At 47.2% G+C, this 27,428-nt stretch overlaps 1 protein-coding gene across 1 annotated transcript in view; it reads right to left on the bottom strand.

Moving 5' to 3' along the window:
* AATF (apoptosis antagonizing transcription factor) overlaps nucleotides 1–27,428 on the bottom strand; it is a 144,426-nt gene that overhangs the window by 38,508 nt on the left and 78,490 nt on the right. Inside the window, exon 9 of the mRNA XM_060259377.1 lies at nucleotides 4,711–4,778. Coding sequence (XP_060115360.1) covers nucleotides 4,711–4,778 — 68 coding nt within the window. The remainder of the gene's footprint in view (nucleotides 1–4,710; nucleotides 4,779–27,428) is intronic.

Raw genomic sequence — 27,428 nt, 5'->3', positions numbered from 1 at the left:
ATTCCGCAGGGCCTGCAAGACCATCTTGTTTCGAATGGCCTTCACTGACTAGAACTGCTAAGTAAATTCGTCATCTAGGTAATAGCACAAAATATTAATTTTACTGTTTTAGGATTTTAATAGATTTTAATTAATTGTAGTTTAAAATGTTGTCTGTACAATGTTTATTGAATTTGTTGTTAGCCGCCCTGAGCCTGCTTCGGCGGGGAGGGCAGGATATAAATAAAAGGTGATTGATTGATTGATTGTTGAATCATCATTATTTTAACCTGAACAGCCAATCTGATCTCATGTGGCCAATCAGAAGCCTTGTGGGGAAGAGCCCTGCCCCCACCCCTCACACTTTCTAAAATTACTTGGTGGGTGCCATGACAGGTGTTGATGGGCACCATGTTGGGTGGGACCACGACCCAGGGAGTTTTATTCATGCACAAAGCACTCTCTTTGCCACACTCATGTGCCATGTGCCATGTGTTATTTCTGAAGGCAAAGTCCAGCTATTAGTCCATCACAGGAATTTCAGCCAGCTTCCATGGCCAGGGACAGGGTGGTGATATGAGGGCAGTTTTATTTCCATATAGAAGAAATTCCCAGGAAAGTTATGCCAACCAAGGGAGTTAGAAATAGCCTCTTTAAAGGGCTTTCAGTTCTAGTCAACACATCCTAGAGGAACAGAAGAACGCACTCTCCTCCTCTTGACCCAAATCAACATGCACAAGGAATTTTTCTCCCCCTCAGTCTATATTAATTTGGGATGGGTGCCCATTGCATTGATGAAGGTAACTTCACAAACAGGTCCTTGAAAGATACTAGCCCACCTTTAGAGTGATCCTCATAGCCACATGAATTGCTTTCTATCTTAAAAGCAAAAGAACAACTCCTACACAATTTCCCTATCTGGTTGCCAGAAGGCGACTGCTACTCACCACAGGTGATCAAGTAGAGACATGGTGTGGGGTCACTACTGGGACTGAACAAACCTCGGTTCAAATCCCCACTCAGCCAGGAAGTTCATTGGCCAACTTTCTCTTAGCTTAACCTACCTCATAGAGTTGAACATATGAAGCTGCTTATACTGAATCAGACCCTCCTGGGTCCATCAAAGTCAGTATTGTCTACTCAGACTGGCAGCAGCTCTCCAGGGTCTCAAGCTGAGGTTTTTCACACCTTTTTGCCTGGACCCTTTTTAGCTGGAGGTGCCGGGGATTGAACCTGGGACCTTCTGCTTCCCAAGCAGATGCTCTACCACTGAGCCACCATCCCTCCCTTGTTGTTGGAGTGAGGAGAGACAGGAATGATCAGGGAAGGGGCCTGGAGACCAAGCCCTGTGAGGAAAGGCTGAGCTGCTTAGGAATGTTCAGTCTGGAGAAGAGGAGGTTGAGGGGGACAGGACTGCTTTCTTGATGTATTTGAAGGACTCTCACTTAGAAGAAGAAAAAGATGATGAAGAAGAAGATATTCGATTTATATCCTGCCCTCCACTCCGAAGAGTCTCAGAGCGGCTCACAATCTCCTTTACCTTCCTCCCCAAAACAGACACCCTGTGAGGTGGGTGGGGCTGAGAGGGCTCTCCCAGCAGCTGCCCTTTCAAGGACAACCTCTGCCACAGCTATGGCTGACCCAAGGCCATGCCAGCAGGTGCAAGTGGAGGAGTGGGGAATCAAACCCGGTTCTCCCAGATAAGAGTCCGCACACTTAACCACTACACCAAACTGGCTTTCCTTAGAGGAGGGCAGAGAGCTGTTCCTGTTGGCAGCAGAAGAGAGGACTTGCAAGAATGGGCTTAAATTATGGGCGGGAAGGTACCGACTAGATATTAGGAAAACCATTTTTGCAGTAAGAGCTATTCAACAGTGGAATCAGCTACACCAAGGGAGGTGGTGAGCTCCCCTCACTGGCAGTCTTTAAGCAGCGGCTGGAAAAACCCTTGTCAGGGATGCTCTAAGCTGATCCTGCATTGAGCAGGGGTTGGACTAGATGGCCTTTATGCCTCCTGCCAACTCTGTGAGTCTGTTATTCTATGATAAAATGCAGGAGGGGAGGACTATGTATGCTGTCCTGCAATCCTTGGAAAGAAAAAAACGATAGATGTATAGTAAGTAACTATTTATAAGTCTAGATTGAAGGTCTAGGAGAGGAGCTTGTATCTCTTCTGCTTCCCAGTCACATGGAACACAAAAAGATGACAGACTTTAAGCTACGCAAGAGCTTTTCTTGTGCTTGCCAGAAGTGCAATGTAGCGCTATGGGGCAAATGCTTATTTCTTTCTCTGATGCTGTGCGGGGGCGGGGGGGGGGGGACTAAAATTAAAAGAAAGAAAAAACCATTTCCAAAATCCTGTTTAACAAACGGTATACATTTAAACAGCCCCTGGCTACATAATTTGGAAGCACATAAGAACAGGGTGGGAGGGGGAACCCAAACCAAATAAAAGGGTGGGGGAAGAGAGAAATCGAACAGGCTGCTGTGAAGCCATTTGATGTGTCATGAAAAGGCTCAGGGGTGCTGGCGAAATCGGTTTTTTGCCCTCGTTAAAATACAGCCTAGTAGGATTTTTAAGTACGGCCTGCCAGGTTTATTTGGTGGTATGTCTGGAACATTATGGAAACCTCCTCTTGCTATAATTTAAGCAGGAAGCAGTTCCCCCCCCCTCCGCCCCAAACCGCACTTAAGCGGTGGTTACATTGTACATTTATCTGACTTCACAATAAAATAGATTACGGTAATTAAGATTATATTAAGATTGTAGTAATTGGATTTTGAGATCCCCCCCCCCCCCATGCAGGGCTCTGTGTTGAGTAAATCAGGTGTAGACGATGCCACTTTCAGGCTTAAAAAATAAAAATGTTTATAACTAGCAGCAGGGACTTTCCCTCCCCACCTCACTTCTTAGCACATCTCTGGCGCATACAAATCTGGTGCAATAAAAACGCTGGTCCAAAACTACTTCCTCCCGTTCTCAGCCAGCCAAGACCAGTGGTGACAAGGAAGAGAGGTAAAAACACTTGTTTGGACGAGTATGAATGTTAGGATTCAAACCCAAAGCCTTACTTAGTCCCTGCACTGCATGTCTGCCCTCATGAGAGCCACGCAGGCAGCTAACAATGTAAAACATCCATGATAAAAATCACACTTTAAAACCATTAAAATCAATCCCCCGACACACAATTAAAAACAGTTAAACTACAGAAGGCAGTCTCTAAACACACCAGGCCAGGGATCACTTCACTCCTTAGAGTTATATCCCCTTTTTAACTGTGTAGGGAATTCCTTCTCTCACTAGAAGATCTATCCCTTTTTTCTGGCCCAAATGGGAGTCATCATTGATCTACCCACTCCTCTTGCCAACCTTCCCACTTCTTTGTCCATATTAAATTGCTCTCAGTCAGAGCTAAACACAAACCCCTTCAGCCCCCAATTCGTCTCAGTCAGGGCTAGTCTCAGACTCAGTTCTCCTCAAGTCTTTCTGCTCAACTGATGCTAATCAACCACATTGCTTTGAGCAGCCTGTCATTCAAGCTCTCTGGCTTCATGAGGCATTAACCCTTTACGGTCCTTTGCATATTTTCACAGCACTTCAGAGCTTTTAAGTTGCAGTCCATCACAAGGTCCTTTAAAGTAACTTACAAAATCCTCTAAAAACACAATTCTACTCTTTTGGCAGCCATCTCAAATCTTTGGAACGCCCTACACCATGAATTGCTCTGATTGGATGGCCAGATTTTGGAAGCTAAGTCGGGTCAGCCCTGCTTAATATTCGGATGGGAGACCACTGAGAAAGTCTGGGGTTGTTATGCAGAGGCAGGCGGTGGCAAACCACCTCTGTTCATTTATTGCCTTAAAAAACCCTATATGAGGTCACTATAAATTGGCTGCAAATTGACAGCAGTTTCCAGCACCACCACTCCATGGGCTACATCTGGCCCCTGCAATAATGGACCTCTAAAGACACCAAGTCACATTTTTGTTTTTGGAAGGTCTTTTAAAAAAGTACTGTATTTTTTGCACCATAAGACTCACTCCCCCCCCCCCAAAAAAAAGTGGAGGGAAAAGTGTGTGCGTCTTAAGGAGCGAATACTGCAAAAAATTCACACAAATGCCTCTAAATTCACACAAACGGCTCTAAAAACTAGGTGCGTCTTATGCTCAGGTGTGTCTTATGGAGCGAAAAAAAAGGTAATTCCAACCTTGATTTTAAATTGTGGATATTTTAGGGGGTGGGTGGGTGGGGAATCTCTTGTCCTTGCACTATGTAATTACAATGTGCAAGCTACCTCCAACCTTTAGAACCCTTGTTAGTGCAGTTCACAAACCACCTTTGCTCTTTTTAAAGGGCTGCTAAGCAATCATCAAAATGGAGGGTGAGGTTTTGCATTATAGCATCAGAAGATCTGTTTTGCCTCCTTGCAAGTTGAGGATTGGGGGATTTTAAGATGTCCCCTCAACTTTTTTTTTTTTTCCATTTAGGATTTTTCTGGAGTCTGAGAGGGTATGGAAACATGGCCCTATTGTGTGGATTTTTTAATTCACACTCTGTGACCTTTTTTCAGAATTAGACATACACACACACTGACTTCTTATGAAGTACGAACTCCCAAGAGCACCACACAGACAGCAGAATGGCCACCTGAGAATACATAAATTCATAAAACCATAGAGTTGGAAGGGACCCACAAATTACACTAAACAAAACCACAGTGTTCTGCTCACCTGCCCATCGCTACTTGATCATTTGGGTCCAAGGAGCTGGTTTTACGCTCAATAAGTTCACGGAGGAGCTAAAAATAAGAAGAGACAAAGCCACGTTTTTAAAAAGCATGAATATTTTGAGAAAAATATTTAAAGTTCTATGGATGTTGAAAGCACAGGCAAACTCAACTCCCAAAGCCTTAAACATTTATTAACACCAAGACTTCTTTTTTTTTAGCAAAAATGCATTAAAAGCAATATAGCCATTCAATGAACACATGTTTATGATGCACTGAATGCTTCTAAAGGGCAGGAAATCATGAGCGGACCCTTTGTACATCAGATGGGGCCACATGCAGAAGAAGATAGGTCAGAGCCAACTGTTTTTGGATACTGAACCAACTGGGACAAGATCTGTTCAGAATTCACATTTTTTAACTTTCTGCAGGTATGCAGGGACCAAACGCCTCCATCTGTCCATTTGTATCTGTCCAGGCACAATGACCTGTCTAATCAGCAGTCTGTTTGTTTGCTTACACCATCATACACTTTCCATACCGCTCCTGGCAAAAAAGCCAACACTGAAATCTGCTCCCAACAGGGCAAAGCAACAACGCCCAAAGTGATCACCACTAGAAAACAAGAAGACTTGCAGTCTACCGCCAGAGCACCTATTTTATATACAGAAAAAACCTGGCATCTCCAGGCAAATCATCTTGGGAAGCAAACACTGGGAAAGAACTTTCTCTAACCAAGATATGGGCAACTGTCACAAATCACAGGAGACCATGCTGTACTAGGTGAAACAGTGGTCTGATTCAATGCAAGGCAACTTTGCAGGGAAGTCTGGATATATGCAAATGTGCATACTTGTGGAGATGGGCTGCGGCTGAGTGGTAGAGCATCTGCTTTGAAGGCAGAAGGAGCCAGGTCCGGTGAAGATAAAAGAAGAAAACGAAGATGAAGAAGATGACGACATTTGATTATATTCCACCCTCCACCCTGAATCAGAGTCTCAGAGCGGCTCACAATCTCCTTTATCTTCTCTCCCCAGAACAGACACCCTGTGAGGTGGGTGGGGCTGAGAGAGCTTTCCCAGAAGCTGCCCTTTCAAGGACAACTCTGAGATAGCAATGGCTGGCCCAAGTCCACTCCAGCAGCTGCAAGTGGAGGAGTGGGGAATCAAACCCGGTTCTCCGAGATAAGAGTCTGGGCACTTAACCACTACACCAAAGTGGAGTCTCCAGAGGTTTGCTGATAATCTAAGCAGAGAATGCAGACCATGATGGACCAAGATTCTGACTCGGTATAAGGTGGCTTTGTACGTTCTCACACACACATGCTTTGATTTACAGTCCTACTGCCGGTTTTTATTGCTGAGGTTCAATGTTGCATTGTGAACTAACCTGAGCTTTGAAAAGGCATGGTACATCCACAGATTAGCCTCTCCACAGCTTTGTGGATCTCCTAAGGGGTGGAGAAGAGGAGAGAGAAGCAGGAGGGAAGCACCCGGGAGTGCAACATGGAACACCATTAAGAAGACTTATCGTACTACAGTTAATTTCAGACGAATCAATGAGCGCCGCAGCGTTCCCTTCATCATTTTATGATTAACTTAATCCACCCTATCTGTATCAGCCCAAGATCTTTAAAAGGTCAGGCAGAAAACACAGGAGAAAAGCGGAGAAGGTATTCTTCTCTGAGTGAGTCGGACAGGCGAGTTAACGCTCTTAAACCCAAACAAAGTGGGGTTGGTGTATGGATTAGCAAGGGCTGGCCAACAGGGTCAGTGCAATCCACGATTCCGTCTGGGCGTCTGATGGAAGCTCCAGGCACGTCTAACAAGAAGCGGGCAACTTAATGTCCTGGAGTGGGCCTGGATTATCAGCTCATACATGGCAGCAATCCCTTTTAAGGGTCATAAACACATGGCACCCACCCTGGTACCCAGCAGATGTCCATTGTCATTTTGAAAGAGACCAAGGTCCTAGTCCTCATGAACACGGCACTGAACAGCACCACAAAGGCACTGCTTGCTCACGCCCACCCTTCTCCCTGCTTCATTCTGCATCTGCCGCACTGAGGGACATTCAGCCAGTTACACACTCTGCCTCATCTACCTCACCAGCTTGTTGTGAGGATAAAACGGAGGAGAGGAGAAGTAGCAGGCCATTTTGGGTCTCTGCTGGGGAGAAAGCTGGGGTGTATCAAGTGAATACATTTAATGTATGCTGACCAATCCTGCACCCGCCATGCTGTTCCACTGGCTGCCACTAAAGTATGCTTTTTTTACGTTATAAACCAGGGGTGCTCAAACAGTGGCTCAGGAGCCACGTGTGGCTCTTTTCACACAAATTGTTTCAAAGTTCCCACCACCCTATCCACAGGCTTGGAGAAAGTATTTGTCTCTTTAAATCACTTCTCCAAGTCAAGCCAGCTGGTGGTTTGGAGAACGCATTTAAAGTTAAAGTTGCTTTATTTCCACCTTCCCTCCCCTCCTCGCTCCCTTGATCTTCCTTCCTGTTTTGCGACTCTCAAACATCTGACATTCATTCTATGTGGCTTTTATGCTAAGCGTGTTTGGCCACCTCTGTTATAAACAGCCACGTTGGCCCAGGCAAAATCCAGAGCAAGAAACAAAATCCACACAATACCTTTTATTGGGGGCAGCCAAAACGAGACAAAGGATTCTGCAAGGTTTTGAGCTGATGAGAACTTTCCACTGGGCCAGAGGTTACCAAAAAAAAAAAAAAAAGGCAACCCAAAGGAGAGGACAAAGCCAATTTTTCAGCTCAGGTTTTTTCCAAGACCCTGCTGGTCAGCCTGCATTGCAACTGCTGCAGGTGTGAGATTACAGCCCTCGTGCTCTGAGAAGAGGCTACAAACAACGTTGCTGTCTCTTTTGAAAACAATACAGGCCAGTAAGGTCAAAGTGATGATGAGATTGGATTTATATCCCGCCCTATACTCTGAATCTCAAAGTCTCAGAGCAGTCACAATCTCCTTTACCTTCCCCCCCTCCCACACACACAACACTATCGGCCGGTCTCGAATTTACTCTTTTTGGGTAAAATTATCGAGAGGGCAGTAGCGCTGCAGTTGCAGAGTTTTCTGGAGGACGCTTCCGTTCTAGATCCACACCAGTCCGGCTTTCGCCCGGGCAATGGGACGGAGACAGTGCGGTCGCCTTAGTGGATGATCTCCAGCGAGAACTGGATCGAGGCGGGTCAGCAGTACTGTTGTTGTTGGACCTGTCGGTGGCGTTCGACATGGTCGCCCACCGGTTGCTGGTTCACCGCCTCGCCGACACGGGGATTCAGGGGTTGGCCCTGCAGTGGCTTTCCTCTTTTCTCTGTGGTCGGGGACAAAGGGTGGTGATCGGGGGACAATCGTCCCAGAGGCATCCGCTTAATTGTGGGGTGCCTCAGGGGGCAGTGCTCACCCCGATGCTGTTTAATATCTATATGCGCCCCCTTGCCCAGATTGTCCAGAGATTTGAACTGGGTTGCTATCAGTACACTGATGACACCTAGCTCTATCTGCTGACGGATGGCTGGCCTGCCTCCGCCCCAGAAAATCAGGCCCTGGTGCTACAAGCCGAGGCAGGGTGGCTCAGGCTGAGTCATCTGAAGCTTAATCCAACGAAGACAGAAGTCCTTTGTCTGAGCTGTGGTGGCCTGGGAAGGGAAATCCCTCTACCAGCCTTTGAAGGGGCACCACTGATATCGGCGGCCAAAGTCAAGAGCTTGGGGGTGCTACTGGAGCCCACATTGACTATGGAGGCTCAGATAGCAGCCACTGCGAGATCCGCCTTTTTCCACCATGGGGGGCACGACAGTTGGTTCCCTTCCTAGAGCACAGTGACTTAGCAACAGTGATTCATGCAATGGTCACCTCGAGACTAGACTACTGTAATGCCCTCTACATGGGGCTGTCCATGTCCGTATCCGGAAGCTGCAGCTGGTGCAGAATGCAGCAGCCAGGCTGCTATTGGGTCTCCCTGTTCGGGACCATATACAGCTGGGGCTGCGGAGACTGCACTGGCTGCCAATAGTATTCCGGATTCGCTACAAGGTGCTGGTTATTACCTTTAAACCCCTATATGGCCGAGGACCTGCCTACCTTAGGGACCATCTCTCCCCATATATTCCCTAGAGGGTACTCAGATCTGAATCACAAATCCTATTAGTAATCCCCAGGCCGAGGAAGGCAAGATTGAAGGCTACTAGAGAAAGAGCCTTCTCTGTTGCGGCCCCCCACAGGTGGAACCAACTCCTTGATGATGTTAGAGCCTTGCGGGACCTTGCCCAGTTCCACAAGGCCTGCATAACAACATTATTTTGTTATCAAAGAATTCAGGTTTTCACGGCTGGTAACATCATTAGGGTTTGTAGAATCTTTCAGGATCAAGTGCCGTGTTCTACTGTAGAAAGTTTTCCTTCCAGATGTTTCGTTCTCAGCTGCAGATGTTCTCCCACTCAATGCACAGTAGCCAAGAAGGTCAGAGCGCTTGCTCCGGCTGCAACGCCGCTGAGGATGTTCTCCGCAGCTGAGAACGAAACGTCTGGAAGGAAAACTTTCTACAGTAGAACACGGCACTTGATCCCGAAAGATTCTACAAACCCTAATAACATTATTTTGAATGGCCTTCAACCAAAGAACATAGATGCCCAACACCACTGAATGTATGGCATGAAATTTAGCACCAAAATTGTTGTTTTTTAAATTGTATTAATAATTTTAAATTGTAAACTGTTTTAATTTTTAACTGATTTATTATTGTGATTGTTCTTATTGTTTTATTGTTGCTATTACAATGTTGTTAGCTGCCCTGAGCCTGCTTCGGCAGGGAGGGCGGGATATAAATATGAAAAATAAATAAACAGCCACCCTGTGAGGTGGGTGGGGCTGAAAGGGCTCTCACAGCAGCTGCCCTTTCAAGGACAACTCCTGTGAGAGCTATGGCTGACCCAAGGCCATTCCAGCAGCTGCAGGTGGAGGAGTGAGGGAATCAAACTTGGTTCTCCCAGATAAGAGTCCGCACAGTGTCACTCAATGTCACTGAAGTGCTCCTTGTGATTTCATAATGGACTCCTGTTCTACCACTAGAAAGGAAAGTGGGTGGTTTACCCTTGGTACTGGTAAAAAGTGGGGATGCTTCATCCCAGAACAACCTCCTCCCCTCTTCAATTCCATCCTGAAAAAAAAAAAAATTTCCACAAAGATATTGGTTGGCACTACCTTTTCCAATCCTCCTGGAGCTTTCAGTAGGCCTTGTAATAAGAGTCCTGTAAGCTCCTGGAGGATTGGCTACATCTGAGGGGGAGTGGCCTAATATGCAGATGGGCTCCTGCTAGAAAAAGAGCCCTAAGCTAGGTGAGAAAACAAAATCTAAACTTTTTTTAAAAAAAGAAGTCCAGTTCTTCTGGCAGTAGAAAGCTTCTCCGTGAAGGAAGAAAGGCAGGAACTAAAGGAAAGTTATTTTAAAAATTAAGTAGTACTTATTTATAGTCTCTGCTCTGTCTTGCTTCCTTCACGCTTCTGAATTTTATTACAATAAGGTCCCAACTAGTCCGAACCACAAATAGTGATTCGTGCATGAATCGGGCGGATTTGTGGTTCTTTCCAAACCAGTCTGGACCTTGGTGCTACGTTTGGTTCGTTTTTGCAGTTCATTTTCCTAGACAGTCTGACGCTGATTCAATCCATTCCAAGCAACACGGGGGTTGGACTTCTGGGAGCCCTAGAAACACCCATAGCAGCTTGATTGGCAGCTCTGGGAGCCAATCATGGAGCTCCCATTCTGCAGCATAAAGAGCTGGTGTGAGAGCTGAACCTGAGTTTTCTTGGGGGCACCTGCTTTGGGGGGCTATAACTTGTACATTCCAAATCCAATGTTTGCCAAACTTGGAGGAGAACCTGCTAAAGACTCCTGGTGAGTTTACACCAAACAAACCAACAAAACACAAACCAGGTCAGAAATCATATGAATCACTAAACGAACCACCATTTCCCCCAGTTTGTGCCTATCCCTAGTCCCAACTCCCAGATAGCACCTAGAGATCTCTCACAATTAGTTTCCAAACCACCAGGATCAGTTCCCCTGCAGAAAATGGATGCTTTGCAGGTTGGGCTCTATGGCATTATACCCCGCTGAGGTACCTCCAAAACCCCATCTACCCCAGGTTCTACCCCCCCAAATCTCCAGGTACTTCCAAGAGCTGACATTGCAAGCTTCTTGGGGCAGGGACCTATCTTCTCACTTTGTAAAGCACCATACCTGCGCTGATGGCGCTAAAAACCCAAACAAACCTCACAGAGGTGAGGAAAGGGATTCCCTTGTTCATGTGCAAGTCGGTTTAGACTTCTGTTCTTGCTGTCTACGAGGCAGGACTTCCAGGGCGCCCCCCAAGAAGGCTTAGAAGCTCATCTCTATTTTTTTTTAAAAGCGCTGAATGGAAGTGAAAGTCTAGAACTAGGATGCTAGAACAACAACAAAAAAAATCTGGGGAAGAATCAAGAAGGAGAAAGAATCAAGGCAGCACAAACCTCTGCTGGCTAATATGCCAGCCACATTAAAGCATGCTGCTTGGGTTGCGCTGTCCTTATCAAAACAGGCATTTAAAAAAAAAAATTAAAAGAAAAAATGTCTACACATTGTCTCTCCCTCGTAAACTCTATTGTACTGAAACCACTTTCTAAAAAAACAAAAACAAAGGAAGGCAATTAAAATGCCCCGTGATGTTTTCTTCATTTGCTTATTCTCTCTCTCCCCCCCCCCCCAATTATTATTACCGCAGCAATTATGTTCAGAGCCATTAAGGGCCAGGCAGGCCGTTGCTTTGTTCTTGCAGGGATGGGGGGGAGGCGGAGAAGAGAGAGAGGGAGAGAGAACGGAAAACGCAGCGAGCTCTTCTCTCTGTCCTGTTTATCTGATTGATTCCCCAACATCTTCTTGGCACACAATCTATCAGTTTATCTCTCCCACTTCATCACAGTCTCTCCTGGCAGCTAAACACAAGATCCAAATCCAGCCTTACGTGGACAGACGACACAGTAAACCTGTGTAACTCCAACGCTGCTCTGTAAACACCTGCCCTTAAGGGCTTGGTGGGAAGGGGGGTGGGGGGAGAGGGCTTCGTGTCTCCCATGCAGTATCACAGGGTCCAGGGAGAGAGCTCAGAAGAGGCTGTCTGAAGAGGAGTCTGCCGTTTGGACCTTATTCTGCACCACTGCTTTGTATCTGCTTCCCTCTTAATAGAAGAAGGAGGAGGAGGAAGAAGAGGAGAAAGAGGAAGCAGAAGAGGAAGAAGAAGAATTATGACGACGACGATGATATTGGATTTATTTTAAAGCGTTTTGGGGGGGTTTTTACAAAACTGTTTAATTGCGTTTGCGTCCTTTAGAAAGTTTATATCTCCGCTACCAGGCGTTACATTTTATGACACACATGGTTTGGCCCGACAAGGTCTCATTTATGTCAGATCCAGCCCTCATAACAAATGAGTTTGACACCCCTGCATTATGGTTACAACCAAAGCCCATGTGGCCAGGGCCCAACTACCTACCAACTAGCCCCACCTGCCTGGCTGTCTCTCAGCCTTTTGGGCCTTCATTAGCCCTGCCCCCCCCCCGCCCTTTCTAGTTGCTCCCCTCCCAGCCAGCAGCATCCCAGAGGCAAGCAAAGTCCGGCAGTGCAGAGGGAGCGATAAAACTCATCGACCAAAGCATGTTGCAATTTTGTTTGTTTGTTTGCTATTCCACCACAAGGCCTGGGAGGGGGGGGGGGCAGAAGAAAGAAGGGGGAAGCAGAGCCCAAGCCTCTCCCTCTCTGAAGTTGCAATATTTCATTAGGTTCAGCAATCCCAAGTAAAATTTATTAGTCAAAACAGAACAACTCCAGTCGGACCCCCACCTACACCATTAGGAGTGACAGATGGCGTTTCCCGGTGCCTAATTATTAAGTAGGAAGCGCAAGTAAATCACATCGGCACCAAGCCCTGATGTGTGAAGACGGAAATGCTGCACCAGCCATCGCAGCAACAGAGTTGCAACACTGGAATACTCCGCCACTGGGGAAGCGGCCCTCGTCCCACCTATCGAAATAGTGCCACATGACATGCACCAACGGCTTTTCCAAATATCACTTTGTTTTTGCCACGTAGCATGGCTCATTGGCACGAGTCATCTGTGGCTATTTGTTGAAGAGGGCTGCTCTTTCTAGGCGTGATTGGCTTGTTATGAGCAGGTTAAAATCTGCATGTATTTCAGAGTTTGTGTGTGGGGAACTGCGCTTCTGAAAGCTCCTCATACTTCGTGTGTGAGCGCACATTTAAAGTAACACTCCTAGCTTATCAGGAAGAAAACAAAGTTATACCCTTTTCCCCAAGGACTGCCAAGTAGGAATCCAGACCTTCATGGCAGGTTATCCTGTAAATCCTTATCGGTAAAAAAAAAGGTTTCAATATGGTGCCAGCTGAGACCTGTGTTGGTGCCCATCCAGTGTTAACAGAAACTGGGTGGGGCTTTTATCCAGTAAGGCTTTCGATTAGCCACTGGAAATCTGTTGCTGTACCAATCAAATGTTGTTGTGTCACTATGTGACTGGAGGTAAACTGTGGCAGCCATTTTGTGACTGACTCCACCTCCTGCAGCAGCCATTTTGTGGCTTTGTTAACCCACTGTGTCAGAATTCCAAAGGTGCCCTCAGGCACAAAAGGGCTAGGGATCTCTGCGATGGAGGCACCTTCCTATCACAGATCCTATCTGATCCGGGGTTTTTTGTTGTTGCTTTTTTTGCAGCAGGAACTCCTTTCCATAATAGGCCACACCTCCCTGATGTAGTCAATCCTCCTGGAGCTTACAGTAGGCCCTGCACTAAGAGCCCTGTAAGCTCTTGGAGGATTGGCTACATCAGGGGTGTGTGGCCTCATATGCAAAGGAGTTCCCACTACAAACAAACCCTACTTCTGATGATGCCGGAAGGAAATCCCTCTGCTATAGAAATGGATCTGAAGGATCCACCTCAGGATCTTCAAACCCCTAGCCCCAAGTGTGTTGTGGTCAGTGTTCCCTCTAAGCTGAGTTATTGTGTGCTAACTCACAGTTTTTTAGCCTCTAGCTCACACATTATTGTCTTAGCTCTGGAAAAATGGTCCCAGAGCAAACTAATTTATGTAGTAGCTCACAACTTTAATGCTAGTAGCTCACAAAGCAGGATTCCTGCTCACAAGACCCCATAGCTTAGAGGGAACATTGGTTGTGGTGTGCAGGACTCAAGTTCTGCAGGAACAGCTGGAAGGAGTGAGGAAAAACAGGCTGGAAGGGGCAGTCTGCTCAAATCTCCTGATGCATCAGGGCATTTATTTCTTTTAGTTCAATATTTATCCTGCCCTTCCTCCAGAGGACTCAACATGGCGAACAACTGGTCTCCCTTCCTCTATTGTACCGACTATTTTCCACACCTGCCATAACGGTTCAGTTTTGAGGATGCCAGGAAGTGGATCCCCCCCCCCACTACACCCACTTCCTCAGAGCACTGTGGTGCATTTCTGCACCTCCTGGGGTTTAACCAGCTTTCCTGCTAGGCTTTCCAATCCCCAGGTCCCAGCGGGGGATCCCCCAGTTTTACAGGCTTCCCCCTCCCCCAGCCAGCTGGCCGGCGGGGGAAGCCCCACTCCCACAGCCATTATGCACCTTCATGAACAATTCCCATAGGGAATGATGGGGAATTGATCTGTGGGTATCGGAGGCTCTGGGAGGGCTGTTTTTTGAGGTAGAGGCGCCAAATTTTCAGTATAGCATCTAGTACCTCTCCCCAAAATACCCCCCAGGTTTCAAAAGGATTGGACCAGGGGGTCCAATTCTACGAGCCCCAAAAGAAGGTGCCCCCATCCGTCTTTATTTTCTATGGAAGGAAGGCATTTTAAAAGGTGTGCTGTCCCTTTAAATGTGATGGCCAGAACTCCCTTGGAGTTCAATTCTGCTTGTCACACCCTTGCTCCTGGCTCCACCCCCAAAGTCCCCAGATATTTCTTGAATTGAACTTGGCAACCCTATTTCCTGCTTTCTTTCCCTAACCCGGTTTGCTATGAGGTTTTGGGAAAGACACAGCAGTGCCGTACCTGAGGGAGGAGGAGGAGTTCATATTCTCCTGGTCCCACCCACACGGCAGCCATTTTCCCTGCCCTATGGTGGCCATTTCTCCACCACCACTGGGGGTCTTTATCTTCAGGTTGGCAACCAAATAACAGTACAACAGTCTGTGCATGGTGTTCTCTGCAATCCCAACTTTATTTTTGAACAGGAGATCTGTAGCCTCTGCAGGGATTGGCCTTTTCCCTTACACCTCGGCAACGAAAGGAGCTAGAGAGTTTTTTAAAAACTGGAATTGGAAAAGCTTGGAATTCAGAGAACAGGATAATCTGATTGCTATAATGTCATAATGATGCAATAATATTCAACTGCCATTTTTTCCCCCAGGAAATGAAAAGGCCCAGTGGTACACAAGAGGGGTAAGATGGAAGAGAGGGACATGGGGCAGGGGAAATGTGGGGAACCTGCCACTTGGAATTCCTGCAGCCACAGTAGCAATGGGGAAGTATATCCCTGCGTTGAAAACCTTGCAAGTCCTTGCAACTTGCCTCTGACATAGATTAGGCTGAGAGCAAATAACAAGCCTAAGCAATTCACCCGCCCCCTTCCCATGCCCTCTTCTACCAGCAGGTGAAATACCATTCCCCCCCCCTCTGGCATTCCCTCAGTGACCCCTCGTTCCTGACTAATGTTTTAGTTGCTGTTTGTATCTCATTGTACAGATTTTAACTTTGTTTTTAATTTGTTTTAATCAGGGCTTTTTTTGTAGTGTGGCCCCTTCCAACTCTAGGATTCTAGGATTCTTATCACATGTGTAACCCTGTTCTGAGATTTCTGGACTCTCCATTAATGCAAGTCCTTTCTCTGAGATTCAGAATGAAGGGCGGGGTATAAATCCAATATCATCATCTTTTTTGGGGAGTTCAGGCTCTGCTGTTTTGCAAACATCCCAGTATTGATCTTGGCAGCTCTTGGCGGAGAGTCAGAGATAGATTTAAATCTTACTTTTGAATTCGGCAGTGACCCATAAGGAACCCCGTCATAGACAAAGCTGGGTCTTCTTGTTAATGCAGAAAAGTATCACATTTTCTCTGTAACTCATTAAGAGAAGCTTCCCCCCAAACCAAGCTTTAAAACATGCTATTAGCCATCTACTCAGCCATTCCAAAGACACATGCCTGGGATAAGATTATCGTATTGTCATTAACCTAAGGGGGGCGGTCAGAGGCATCGCCTGCTTCTGCAAAAGAAACTCTAAACGTATCTAATGAGAGCCACGAGATCAACTGTCCATATTAATCGCTCACCAGTTTAATTAAGGTAAACCAGCTTATCAGAAAAAAAATCCTCCTGCCCAGCCCCCCCCCCTCCTCAAATTTGTCACCACTGTTGACTTGTGAATTCCCTAGACTGGTCTTTGCTCTGCTACAGGATGCATGACCAACAGAAAATTTCACAGAAACCATGTCTTTACAATTCACATGCAATGTTCCCTCTAAACTGATTGGATTAAGTTGAGCGGGCTGAAATGAATCCAGCGAAGACAGAGGTCCTTTGTCTAGGTCGCGGTGGTCCGGAAGGAGGATCTCTCTTCCAGCTTTTGACGAGGCGCCATTGGTACCTGGTGCGTAAGGTCAGGAGCTTGGGAGTGCTGCTGGAGTCTTCCTTGACAATGGAGACCCAGATAGCAGCCACTGCCTAATCCGCCTTCTTCCATCTTAGGCAGGCGAGGCAGTTGGCCCCCTTCCTGGAATGCCACGACCTGGCAACAGTGATCCATGCAACGGTCAACTCAAGGCTAGACTACTGTAATGCCCTCTACATGGGACTGCCCCTGTACCGAACTCGGAAACTGCAGCTAGTGCAGAATGCAGCGGCCAGACTACTAGCGGGACTCCCTCAGTGGGAACATGTGCGGCTTAGGCTGCGGGAACTGCACTGGCTGCCATTTGTCTACCGAGTTCGTTACAAGGTGCTGGTTATCACCTTTAAAGCCCTATGTGGCCGAGGACCTGTCTGCCTTAGGGACCGCCTCTCCCATATGTTCCCCAGAGAGAACTGCGTTCCAGCTCACAAAATCTTCTGGAAATCCCGGGGCCCAAGGAGGCCAAATTAAAACAACCAGGGAGCAGGCCTTCTCTATAAAGGCCGCCCAATGGTGGAATCAGCTACCGGAAGAGGTGCGGGCCCTACGGGATTTTAATCAGTTCCATAGGGCTTGCAAAACCGCCCTCTTCCAACTAGCCTTTTAAGATAAACCTGGAATCATCATCAAGCCATCTTGTATATACCACGACTGTAGAACCTTTATACTGTTTTTAGATTAATTATTTTAATGTTAACTTATATATTGTATAATTTATATTGTTTGTTGACTGTATTATTTTGTTTTATTGTTTATACCATGGTATTTTATATCATGCCTTGTAAGCTGCCCTGAGCCTGCTTCGGTGGGGAGGGCGGGGTATAAATAAAAACTTATTATTATTATTACTATTATTATTATTAAGCTGAGCTAATGTGAGCTAGCTCACAGGTTTTTTAGCTTCCAGCTTACATATTTTTTACACAGTTCAGGACGGATGGCCCCACAGCAAACTAATTTATGCAGCAGACAAATCACTCGCTCACAACTTTAATGCCAGGAACTCACAAAGTAGAAATTTTGCTCACAAGACTCCACAGCTTAGAGCAGGGGTGTCAAACTCATTTGTTATGCGGGCTGAATCTGACATAAATGAGGCTTTGTTGGGCCGGGCCCTGTTGGGCCAGGCCGGCCATGTGCATACCTATTCAAGATTAGATAGCAGAGATATAAACTTTACAAACACAATTAAAGATATTTTTTTAAAAAAAATTAAAATTAAATATGCATTAGCACTCACTGGTCTTAAAGGTGCTTTCTTTGTATTTCTCCCAGGGATCCGGGAAAATGGGCAAAGGAAGCTCTGGCTCTTTCCCTCCCTCCCCAGGGGACAAGGAGGGGGAGGAGCCTAAATCAATTGAGAAAATTGAGGTTTTGCTTTGTAGTTCCTGTGCCATTGAGCAAGCCTTCCAAAGCAAGCAGCGATGCAGAAGGAAGCAAGAGAGAGGAAGAAGGAAGCAGACAAGAGCCAGTTGCTCGGGGGCCTGATGGGAGCCCTCCGGGGTAGGGCTGCCAACCCCCAATCCGGGCGGGGAATCTCCCACCCAGGTGGTTCTCAACCCACTGGTCCACATTGGGCCAGCGGGGTTCCCCCTGCGTTGCTGGCACAATGACAGCACCCAGAAGTGATGTCATCAAAATGGCAGCGGCCGTTTGGGGCCGCTCTAGGCGTTTCCAGAAAAACTCTATGGTTTTACTGGATGCTCTAGCCACTGGGAGGTAAAACTCTATGGTACAATAAGTGCCATAGAGTTTTAACCTCCCAAATGGCTAGAGAATCCGGGAAAACCATAGAGTTTTCCCAGAAACACCTAGAGCAACCCTGCACGGGCACTGCCATTTTGATGACGTCACTTCAAGGTGACATTATTTCATCGCACGGCGCGTGCATGACTGTCCCCCGCTGGGGGATGAAGAGGACTTGCAACCCTACTCCCGGGGCTTGATTTGGCCCCCGGGTCGGCCCCCTCTGGCTTAGAGGGAGTATAGTTCACATGTACTCCTTTACAATTCACATCTTTACCATTCACATGTACTCCTCTCCATCTACTTACAACAAGACTGAAACAAAACCTTCAGGGGCCAAAGGAAGAAAAAAACCTCCAAGTCCCCTGTTGGGTCATGTCAATAACACAATTTCGTGTAGTGCCTGTTTCTGCAGTGGACACCGGGAAGCTTCCAGCCAGAGACAAACACAACTGCTGTGGACAGTCTTGAGAAGGTCTGCATGTTGGTTTTAGTCATTAAAATCACTTTCCTCCTTTCTTCCATCCTAAAACCTGTGTTTCCTAGAACTTGCATTTCCACAGAATTCTCAAGAGGTCTCCCATTCAGGAAATAACCAAACCAGGCCCTTCTGCCAGCGTTGTCACATCCTGCGTCCACAGCCATAAGACCTGAGAATCTCCAGGGGCTCAGAGTGTGGTCAAAAAACCATCAATAGACTCAGGCTTTTTTTTTTTTGTAGCAGGAACTCTTTTGCATATTAAGCCATACCCCTTTGATGTAGTCAATCCTTCAAGAACTTCCAGGGCTCTTATTACAGGACCTACTGTAAGCTCCAAAAGGATTGGCTACATCAGGGTGTGTGGTCTAATATGCAAAGGAGTTTCTGCTACAAAAGAAAAGCCCTGGATAGACATATCTGTCATCACAAATATCTTTAATGTTGACTGGGCGGGGGGGAGGGTAGGGCTCAGTGATAGCCAGGGGTTTTTTTTTAGTCAGAATGCACTGGAACGCCGTTCCGGCTGGCAGGGGGCAGGCGTTCTGGCTGCCTACGTCAGTGTTCTGGTTCACCCCAGGCGGCTTCCCGGCTGGCCACTGGGCTCAGCGGGCTGAGCTGTGCTCATGCAGAGGCCTCCCAACATCCCACTCACTGTGGGGCTCAGGGAGTCCAACGCACTCGTGCGGGGGCTTCCCATTGTCGCGCCAGCCTGCAGAGCTCAGGGGGCCAAACCACATTTGTGTAGGGGCTTCCGGTCATTGCGCCAGCCTGCGGAGCTAAGGGGGTCCAACCACACTTGTGTGGGGCCTTCCGGTCATTGCACCAGCCGGCAGAGGTCTATAAAACCAACTGTGTGGCGCAGAGTCAGCAGTTTTTAAGGTGAGTTGCTCCCATCCCCTTTCTGTTTCTTTCATTCTTTTCTTTTCCTTTCCTTTCTTTTCTCCTTATTCCTTCCTTTCCCCCCTCCTTTCCTCTCTCTCCCTTTTCCTTCCTTCCTTTCTTTTCCAACTCTCTCCCCCATTCATTCATTCATTTTTTCCTTCTGTCAGTCTTTCTTCTTTTTCTCTGTCTATTTGCTTTATTCCCCACTCCCCAACTTTCTTTCTTTCTCTCAGTTTTTCTGTAAATATTTCTTTTTCCCTGTTTGCCTTCCCACTCCCCCACTGCCTGCCTCCTTCCCTCCCTCTCTCTCTTTTTCCACTCTCCCCCCCTTTCATTCATTCATTTTTCTGTCAGTTTTTCTTTTTCTCTGTCTATTTGCTTTATTTTCCACTCCCCCACTCTTTTTTTCTTCCTGTAAATATTTCTTTTTCCCTGTTTGCCTTCCCACTCCCCCACTGCCAGCCTTTCTTTCTTTCTCTCTTTCTTTCTGCATTATACCTTGCTGGCTCTTGTGATCGAGTAGTGTGTTGGAATTTGATTTTTTTTTCTTCTGGAATGGCTATATATTTGTGGACTTTTTCCAGTGCTAGAATATCTGGTTACCGCAGCTCAAAAAAGACATTATAGCACTTTTGGTGATGTCAGATGGCCTAGTATGCAAATGACAGTGATGTCAGAGGTGTGGCCTAGTATGCAAATGATGATGATGCCAGAGGTGTGGCCTAGCATACTAATGAGTTCCTGCTGGGTTTTTTCTACAGAAAAAGCCCTAGTGATAGCACATCTGTTTTGAATATAAACGGTTCTAGGCCCAACCAGTTGAAGGATCTTGGGTGCCAAGAAAGATCCCTCTTACCTGGGACTCTGGAGTGCCTCTGCCAATCGGAGCAGACAGCAACGAATTAGACAGACCAATAGTCAGAACCAAAACAAGGCAGCTTTCACACATGCAAATAGGTCTTTTTGATAGGAAGAGGCCACATGTTCAACCTGGAAGGTGTCCCAGGCTCAATCCATGTCTTGGAAGAGTATTGTTTTCTGCCTGATGCTCTACAGCAGGGATTCCCAACCTTTCTTGAGCCTGCAGGTACCTTTGGAATTCTGACACGGTGTGGTACGCAAAGCCACAAAATGGCTGCCATAAAACAGCTTCCAAAGGAGGCGGAGCCAGCCACAAAACGGCTACCACAGCTTATCTTTGGTCACACAGAGAAAATCTTTGTGCTGTGGTGGCAGCTGCTGCCAAAGCAATGCTCTTAAAAATCTGCACAGCCAATCAAATCTCCCACAGCCAATCAGAAGCCTTGCTGGGCAAAAGCCCCACTGGCCCCACCTACTTTCTAAAAACACTTGGCAGGCAGCAGGAAAGAATTGGTGGGTTCCATGGTGCCCGGAACGTCTGCTCCGCAAAGCTGCTGTCAACCAGCACAGACAACGCTGCCTGACGCAGCAGCTTTCTACACCTTTCACCAGCTTCAGAAAGGATCTAGGCTAGCAGGCATCACAACACCTTGTAGCTGCAAATTCTGCTAAGTTAACTGTGCCATTGTGAACGCTCTGGTTTTGTCCTGTCCAGAGCCCGCCAATGGTCAACTTCACTCTATCTCTCTCAAGATCCAGCTTTAGCAATGGGTGAAAAACACTACTAGCCCCTCTCCTTATGGTGGTGGAAAGTGCCTTCAGATTGCACCTGAAATGAGGTGGTCTGCTATTGCCTGCCTCTGTGTGGCGACTCTAGACGTCTTTGATGATCTCCCATTCAAATACTAACCTGGGCCAGGCCTCCAATTGCCGAGATCTGGCAAGATCAGGCCAGCTGGGGCCATTCAGGGTAGTATCTCTATGGAGTTTTTAGAGCATTTGCTGAGGCCAAGTCCATTGTTTTTCCCAGACATGATGGTGGCTCATATCCTGACATCATTTCTATCCCTTGCTGTTTCTTCTGCTGGCCAAGGAGGCAACAAAACCAAAATACCGTGACCAGATACCGTGACCAAATAATGAATACAAATAAACTCTACTCTTATAAATAACTTGTTGTATAAATATTTCTACATCACATCATTGACATTAGTAATACATGACTCAAAATACCCACTGAACCCAAGACAAACTTCTCAAAGCAAACACTTATACAATAAAGTGCTGAGTGCAAGAAGGTATAATAATAATTTTAGAAAGTTCATTTCCGGTAATACGCCCTCGAAAGGAACTGAGTGTGCCTGTAGGTGTCTCTGAAAAATTTACTATTGCATCAATTTTGGAAGAACTTCACATTCTCCTCTTTGACAAAGGAATTGAAACGGCACAGCAAGTGTCAGCCGGCTTCAGGCTCCATCGAAGGTGGACTTGTGGAGTCGTCTGGGAATGAACTTTCTAACATTATTATTATACAAGCACCTTATTGCACTCAGCACTTATACAATAAAGTGTTTGCTGTGAGAAGTTTATCTTGTGCTCAGTGGCTATTTTGAGTCATGTATTACTAATGCCAATGATGTGATGTAGAAATATTTATACAAGTTATTTATAAGAGTAGAGTTTATTCGTATTCGTTATTTGGTCACGGTATCTTTTGGTTTTGCTATCTCCCTGTGATTCTCCCTAGTTATACTGTGGCCAGGAAGGTAACGGCAGGTGAGAGTATGTGTGAAATGGATCTAGGGGTCGTAGTGGACCATACACTGAACATAAGTCAACAGTGTGATGCAGTGGCTAAAAAGGCAAATGCACTTTCGGGCTGTATCAACAGAAGTATAGTATCCAGATCACGTGATGTGATGGTATCGCTTTACTCTGCTCTGGTAAGACCTCACCTGGAGTATTGTGTTCAGTTTTGGGCACTACATTTTAAGAAGGATATAGACAAGCTGGAACAGGTCCAGAGGAGGGCAACAAAGATGGTGAGGGGTCTAGAGACCAAGTTCTATTAAGAAAGGTTGAAGGAGCTGGGCATGTTTAGCCTGGAGAGGAGGTGGCTGAGAGGTGATATGATCACCATCTTCAAGTAGTTGAAGGGCTGTCATACTGAGGATGGTGTAGAATTGTTTTCTGTGGCCCCAGAAGGTAGGGTCAGAACCAATGGGTTGAAATTAAATCAAAAGAGCCTCCGGCTCAACATTAGAAAAAACTTCCAGACCGTTAGAGCAGTTCCTCAGTGGAACAGGCTTCCTCAGAAGGTGGTGGGCTCTCCTTCCATGGAGGTTTTTCAACAGAGGCTAGATGGCCATCTGAGAGCAATGAAGATCCTGTGAATTTGGGGTAGGTATTTGTGGGTTTCCTGCATTGTGCAGAGGGTTGGACTAGATGACCCTGGAGATCCCTTCCAACTCTATGATTCTACGAGAGGTCCTCATGCCAGGAGATTGCCCCTGCTTAGCTTCCGAGAACTGGCCAGATCAGGCTAGCCTGGGCCATCTGGGTCAGGGCCCTCTCCTTACAGAGACCATAATGATATAAAGCTCCGCCTCGATTGTTTGTATACATCCAGACTGACAAAGAGTTCTGGTAGAACTCTAAAGCTTGCACGCTGTTGTGTGTCAATTCTGGTAGGTCCTGGCAAAAGATACTGCCTGGCTTGTGTTTTGGTGTTTTGTGTGGGCCGAATGCAGCTACCCGTAACCTTTACATTTCAAGAGGCAGACAATTGCGTCTGGGGGCACTTTTAAGAAGAAGAAGAAGAAGATGATGATATTGGATTTATATCCCGCCCTCCACTCCGAAGAGACTCAGAGCGGCTCACAATCTCTTTTCCCTTCCTCCCCCACAACAGACACCCTGTGAGGTGGGTGGGGCTGGAGAGGGCTCTCACAAAAGCTGCCCTTTCAAGGACAACCTCTGCCAGAGCTATGGCTGACCCAAGGCCATTCCAGCAGGTGCAAGTGGAGGAGTGGGGAATCAAACCCAGTTCTCCCAGATAAGAGACCGCACATTTAACCACTACGCCAAACTGGCCCAATGCCCAATGGCCCAAATTGGCCCAATGCCAGCACACACACACACCTAACAGACATGCACGGACATCATTCAGTTATGAGCCAAGTAAAAATCCAGAAGAGACAGAGCGGCAAGGCATTCGGGGGATGGTCAACTCTACCCGGCTGAGCTCCTGGCCCCAAAGCGCAGCTCCAAAGCCCTGGATGACGAGGCGGCTGAATCAAGAGAAGCCCTTTATGAAGCCAATTTAATTGGAAGGTGACAGAAAACATACAGCTGCCTTCCCCCCTTCAGCACCGCCTCATCCCTGAACAAGACTTCAGCTCCAATCTCTCTGCCAAATCCTACTCAGCGGAAGAAAATTAACCAGGTCAGTGGAATGGGTCCTCAGTGGTGTCTGTCAAGGGGGCCGGCATCTCCTCAATTACTTGGACACAATGAAGTGGTAATCTTGACAAATCATCTCTCCCAAGCAGCATATTGGGGACGGGAGGAAAAGAGAAGGCTTTTTTCCCCCGGTGGGGGGAGCATGGGAAGGGAAATATGGAGAGTGTAGCCGAGGGAGGGAAGCAGGAGAGAAGAGGAAAGAAAATGAAAGTACGTCTGCCTGGCGGCAAAGGCGCCTCTATCTGAGGTACGAAGGACAGAAGGAAAAGCTGTCGCCATCCGCTGCCAAAGCCAAGGGAGAGTCTGAAGCCGCTACACTTCCAAGCACCATATTTAGAGACAATGGGGGTTCTGGGACACAAGCCCATCTCCTGCTGTGCTACCAGATGTTAGCACCTGGAGGGGCAGACCCCCACACGTCTACGCTTTCCACCATAAGCAAATGCAAGCTTAAATGGCAGCAGCGGCAAGAGATACCCAATTCATTGACAAAAATAAACAAATAAAAGGTTTAAAAGAGGGGAGGCGGCCCCCCGTGAGTCAGCAGGTTTATCAAGACCGTTCCAGAGTTGCCACTGCTTCTCCCCCTGCCCTCGGGGAACCACCATGGCAACGCCTGGCAGCTCCATTTGTTTAAACTCAGGTGGCTCCTCTTCCTTCCAAGACCTCTATTAGTTTAAGCTTTAATTTAGATTAACCCGGGCACCCCAATTAACTTGAGAGGGGGGAGGAGGAAGACATGACGCATGGGAGCACTGAGAGCAGGACAAAAATATTATTTCCGAGCGTTTGATCCCTTGGGGTTCAGAACTCAGCCACCCACTTCCCCCACCCACAAATTTATCCCCACTTTCCCCCTCTTGGGTCAACTGAATCCCTCTTTGTTCCATGTTCAACTGACACATAAGCACAAGGTGATTACTACATTTTTGCCACTGTCCAGTGTTGTCTCACAGCAACCTTTCCTTTGGCCAATGCTCTAAAGCAACATCTGAAATGTGGCATTGGAGGGGACTTCTGCAGATCCCGTGAATCACCAGAAAGACAAATCAGTGGGTTCTAGAGCCTTAACTCTCCCCAGAAGCACAAATGACCAAACTGAGGTTATCATGTTTTGGTCACATTATAGGGCTGCCGAGCTACTGCAGATTTCCCTCCAGCATGCAGCAGGCCACTGGGGGAGGGATCCCCACCCCCCTAAAGAGCTCTGTTGTCACACAGCATTCCCAGTGTGATGGCATCACCCAAAAGTGACATCATTGTGCCAAGCCCATCACGTACAAATGCTCTAGCATTCAGGGTAAAAACTCTATCATACCATAGAGCAGGGGTGGCCAACGGTAGCTCTCCAGCTGTTTTTTGCCTACAACTCCCATCAGCCCCAGCCAGCATAGCCAATGGCTGGGGCTGATAGAAGTTGTAGGCAAAAAACATCTGGAGAGATACCACTGGCCACCCCTGCCATAGGGTTTTCTACCCTGAATGCCAGAGCATTCCCGTGTGACATGCCTGTGGTACAGTCATGATCCTGGGCCTAGCGAGGCCTGCAGGCCCAGAGAAGCCTGCCTAGGAGTTACAAAAGAGCCTACATTTCCCAAGATCCCTTCTGTCCCTCTGATTGGGTGGCAACGTTTTGGAGGGAAACTGGCTCAGAGCGGGGTGGAGCCTGGGAGAACATAAAAGGGCCAAGCCCAGGCAGGGTGTGTTCTTTTCTTGGAAGGCTGAACTGGAGGCAGGCTGTAGCCTAGAGAGCTTGCAGCAGGGGAAAGATCCCTTACCCAAGGGGGTAAGCATTGTTTATTAGAGTACGGACTGTATAGATAAACGCGTCAGGGCTATTTGTTTATTTGCACCAACCTTTACTGTATATATATTTCACTGTTTTAACCCACTTATTATTTAAGCTCTGTAAATAAACTGCTGTTGTTATACTCCTTGGGTCCTAATGTCTCCTTGGTCACAGTTAAGAGGTATTTCTTAATAAGGAAGACAAGGGTGGTTGGGTGCTCTGGGTCCTCCATACAGACCTTTACCAGAGTGGTGGAAGCCATAAGAAGGCCCTGCTAGGCCCAGCTGTGTGACAGGTACCATAGAGTTTTCTACCCCAAAATCTGCAGTGTCCCCTGTGCGATATGCCCAGCAAGATGACATCACTTTCAGGTAACAGCATCATGGTCTGCACAAAAGGGGGGACTCCCCCACCACAGCCAAGGTAGACCTTGGCAACCCTGTCACATTATGAGAAGACCACACTCACTGGAAAAGACAATGATGCTAGGAAAAGTGGAAGGTGGCAGGAAAAGAGGAAGACCCAACGTGAGATGGACCGACTCAATCGAGAAGGCCACCGCCCTCAGTTTGCAAGACCTGAGCAAGGCTGACAACAATAGGACGTTTTGAAGACATTCATTCATATGGTCACTGTAAATCAGAAGGCACTTGACTACACTAAACACACACCAGAAAGACAACTGCTCCCTGGCCCCAGAATGAGCCGTCATGAGGCAGCAGGAACGCCAAGCCACATTTCCGACTCTGCTCACCAACAGGAGCCAAATTCTGTCTGTGTATTTTCTGCTGCGCTGCCATTTGTTTTCAAAGTGCTTTGTCCACACAATTGGGGGGGGGGGGGGGACAAGCCTGAAAAACTGCTATCTGGTATCAGTTCTAACCAAATCTACTTTAAGTTCTAAAGTCAACTCTGCCGTGAATTTCTGGGCAAGTCATTTCTCCCCCCCCCACACACACACTTACATATGCAAAAGCAAAACATCATAAAACCTTGCAAGATTGTCTGCAATGTCAAGTTCAGCAAGGGAGGAAGAAATCGTGATCCAGCATACAGCTGAGGACACTCAAAGCCCTGAAATTAAGTCAGGACAAGCTTAAGAAGACATAACTCAGCTCAGTCTGCATTCCAGCAACAGTGATTAATGGCATTGCCCCAAACCACTAGGCAGGGGTCTCAACCTTTCTGAACCTGCAGCCACCTTTGGCAGCCTGACACATCCTGGTGGGTGTAGCCTCAAAATGGCTGCTGCAGGAGGTAAAGCCAGCCACCAAAATGGCTGCTGGACCTGACCTTCAGTCACACAGTGAAGATCCTTGGAGTGTGGTGGCGGCAGCTGACACCAAAGCAACACTATTCAGAAATCTGTACAGCCAATCAAATCGCCAATGGCCCAAAAGAAACGTTGCTGGGCAAAAGACCCACTCACTTTCTAAAGACAGTTGGTGGGTACCAAGAAAGATGTTGGTGGGTAACCTGGTCTACAGCTTTCCACAAAGGGAAGCATGAGGAGGCTTCTGCAATGGTGTCTGTCACTGGACGAAGAACTCCATGCACAGACTGGCTTTGTGTGTTCCCTCTTTCCCATCTGAAGGCAAGAGGGGGTGCAGACACAGTCCTCTTTAAGAGAGGCTGACATCGGAGGGGGGGAGTGTGCAATGAGACCCCACTTTACACATGGACCCTCGCAAGCACCCTCTGTTGCACAAAGTGCCTTTAACCAAACTTTCACACACACACATTTAACTCTTTGCAAATCAGGAAACGATAGAGAAAGG

Source organism: Heteronotia binoei, chromosome 18 (genome assembly GCF_032191835.1).
Source record: "Heteronotia binoei isolate CCM8104 ecotype False Entrance Well chromosome 18, APGP_CSIRO_Hbin_v1, whole genome shotgun sequence".
In the NCBI taxonomy this organism is placed as follows: Eukaryota; Metazoa; Chordata; class Lepidosauria; order Squamata; family Gekkonidae; genus Heteronotia; species Heteronotia binoei.
The sequence above is the reverse complement of the archived record's forward strand: the minus strand, read 5'-3'. Positions and strand labels throughout refer to the sequence as shown.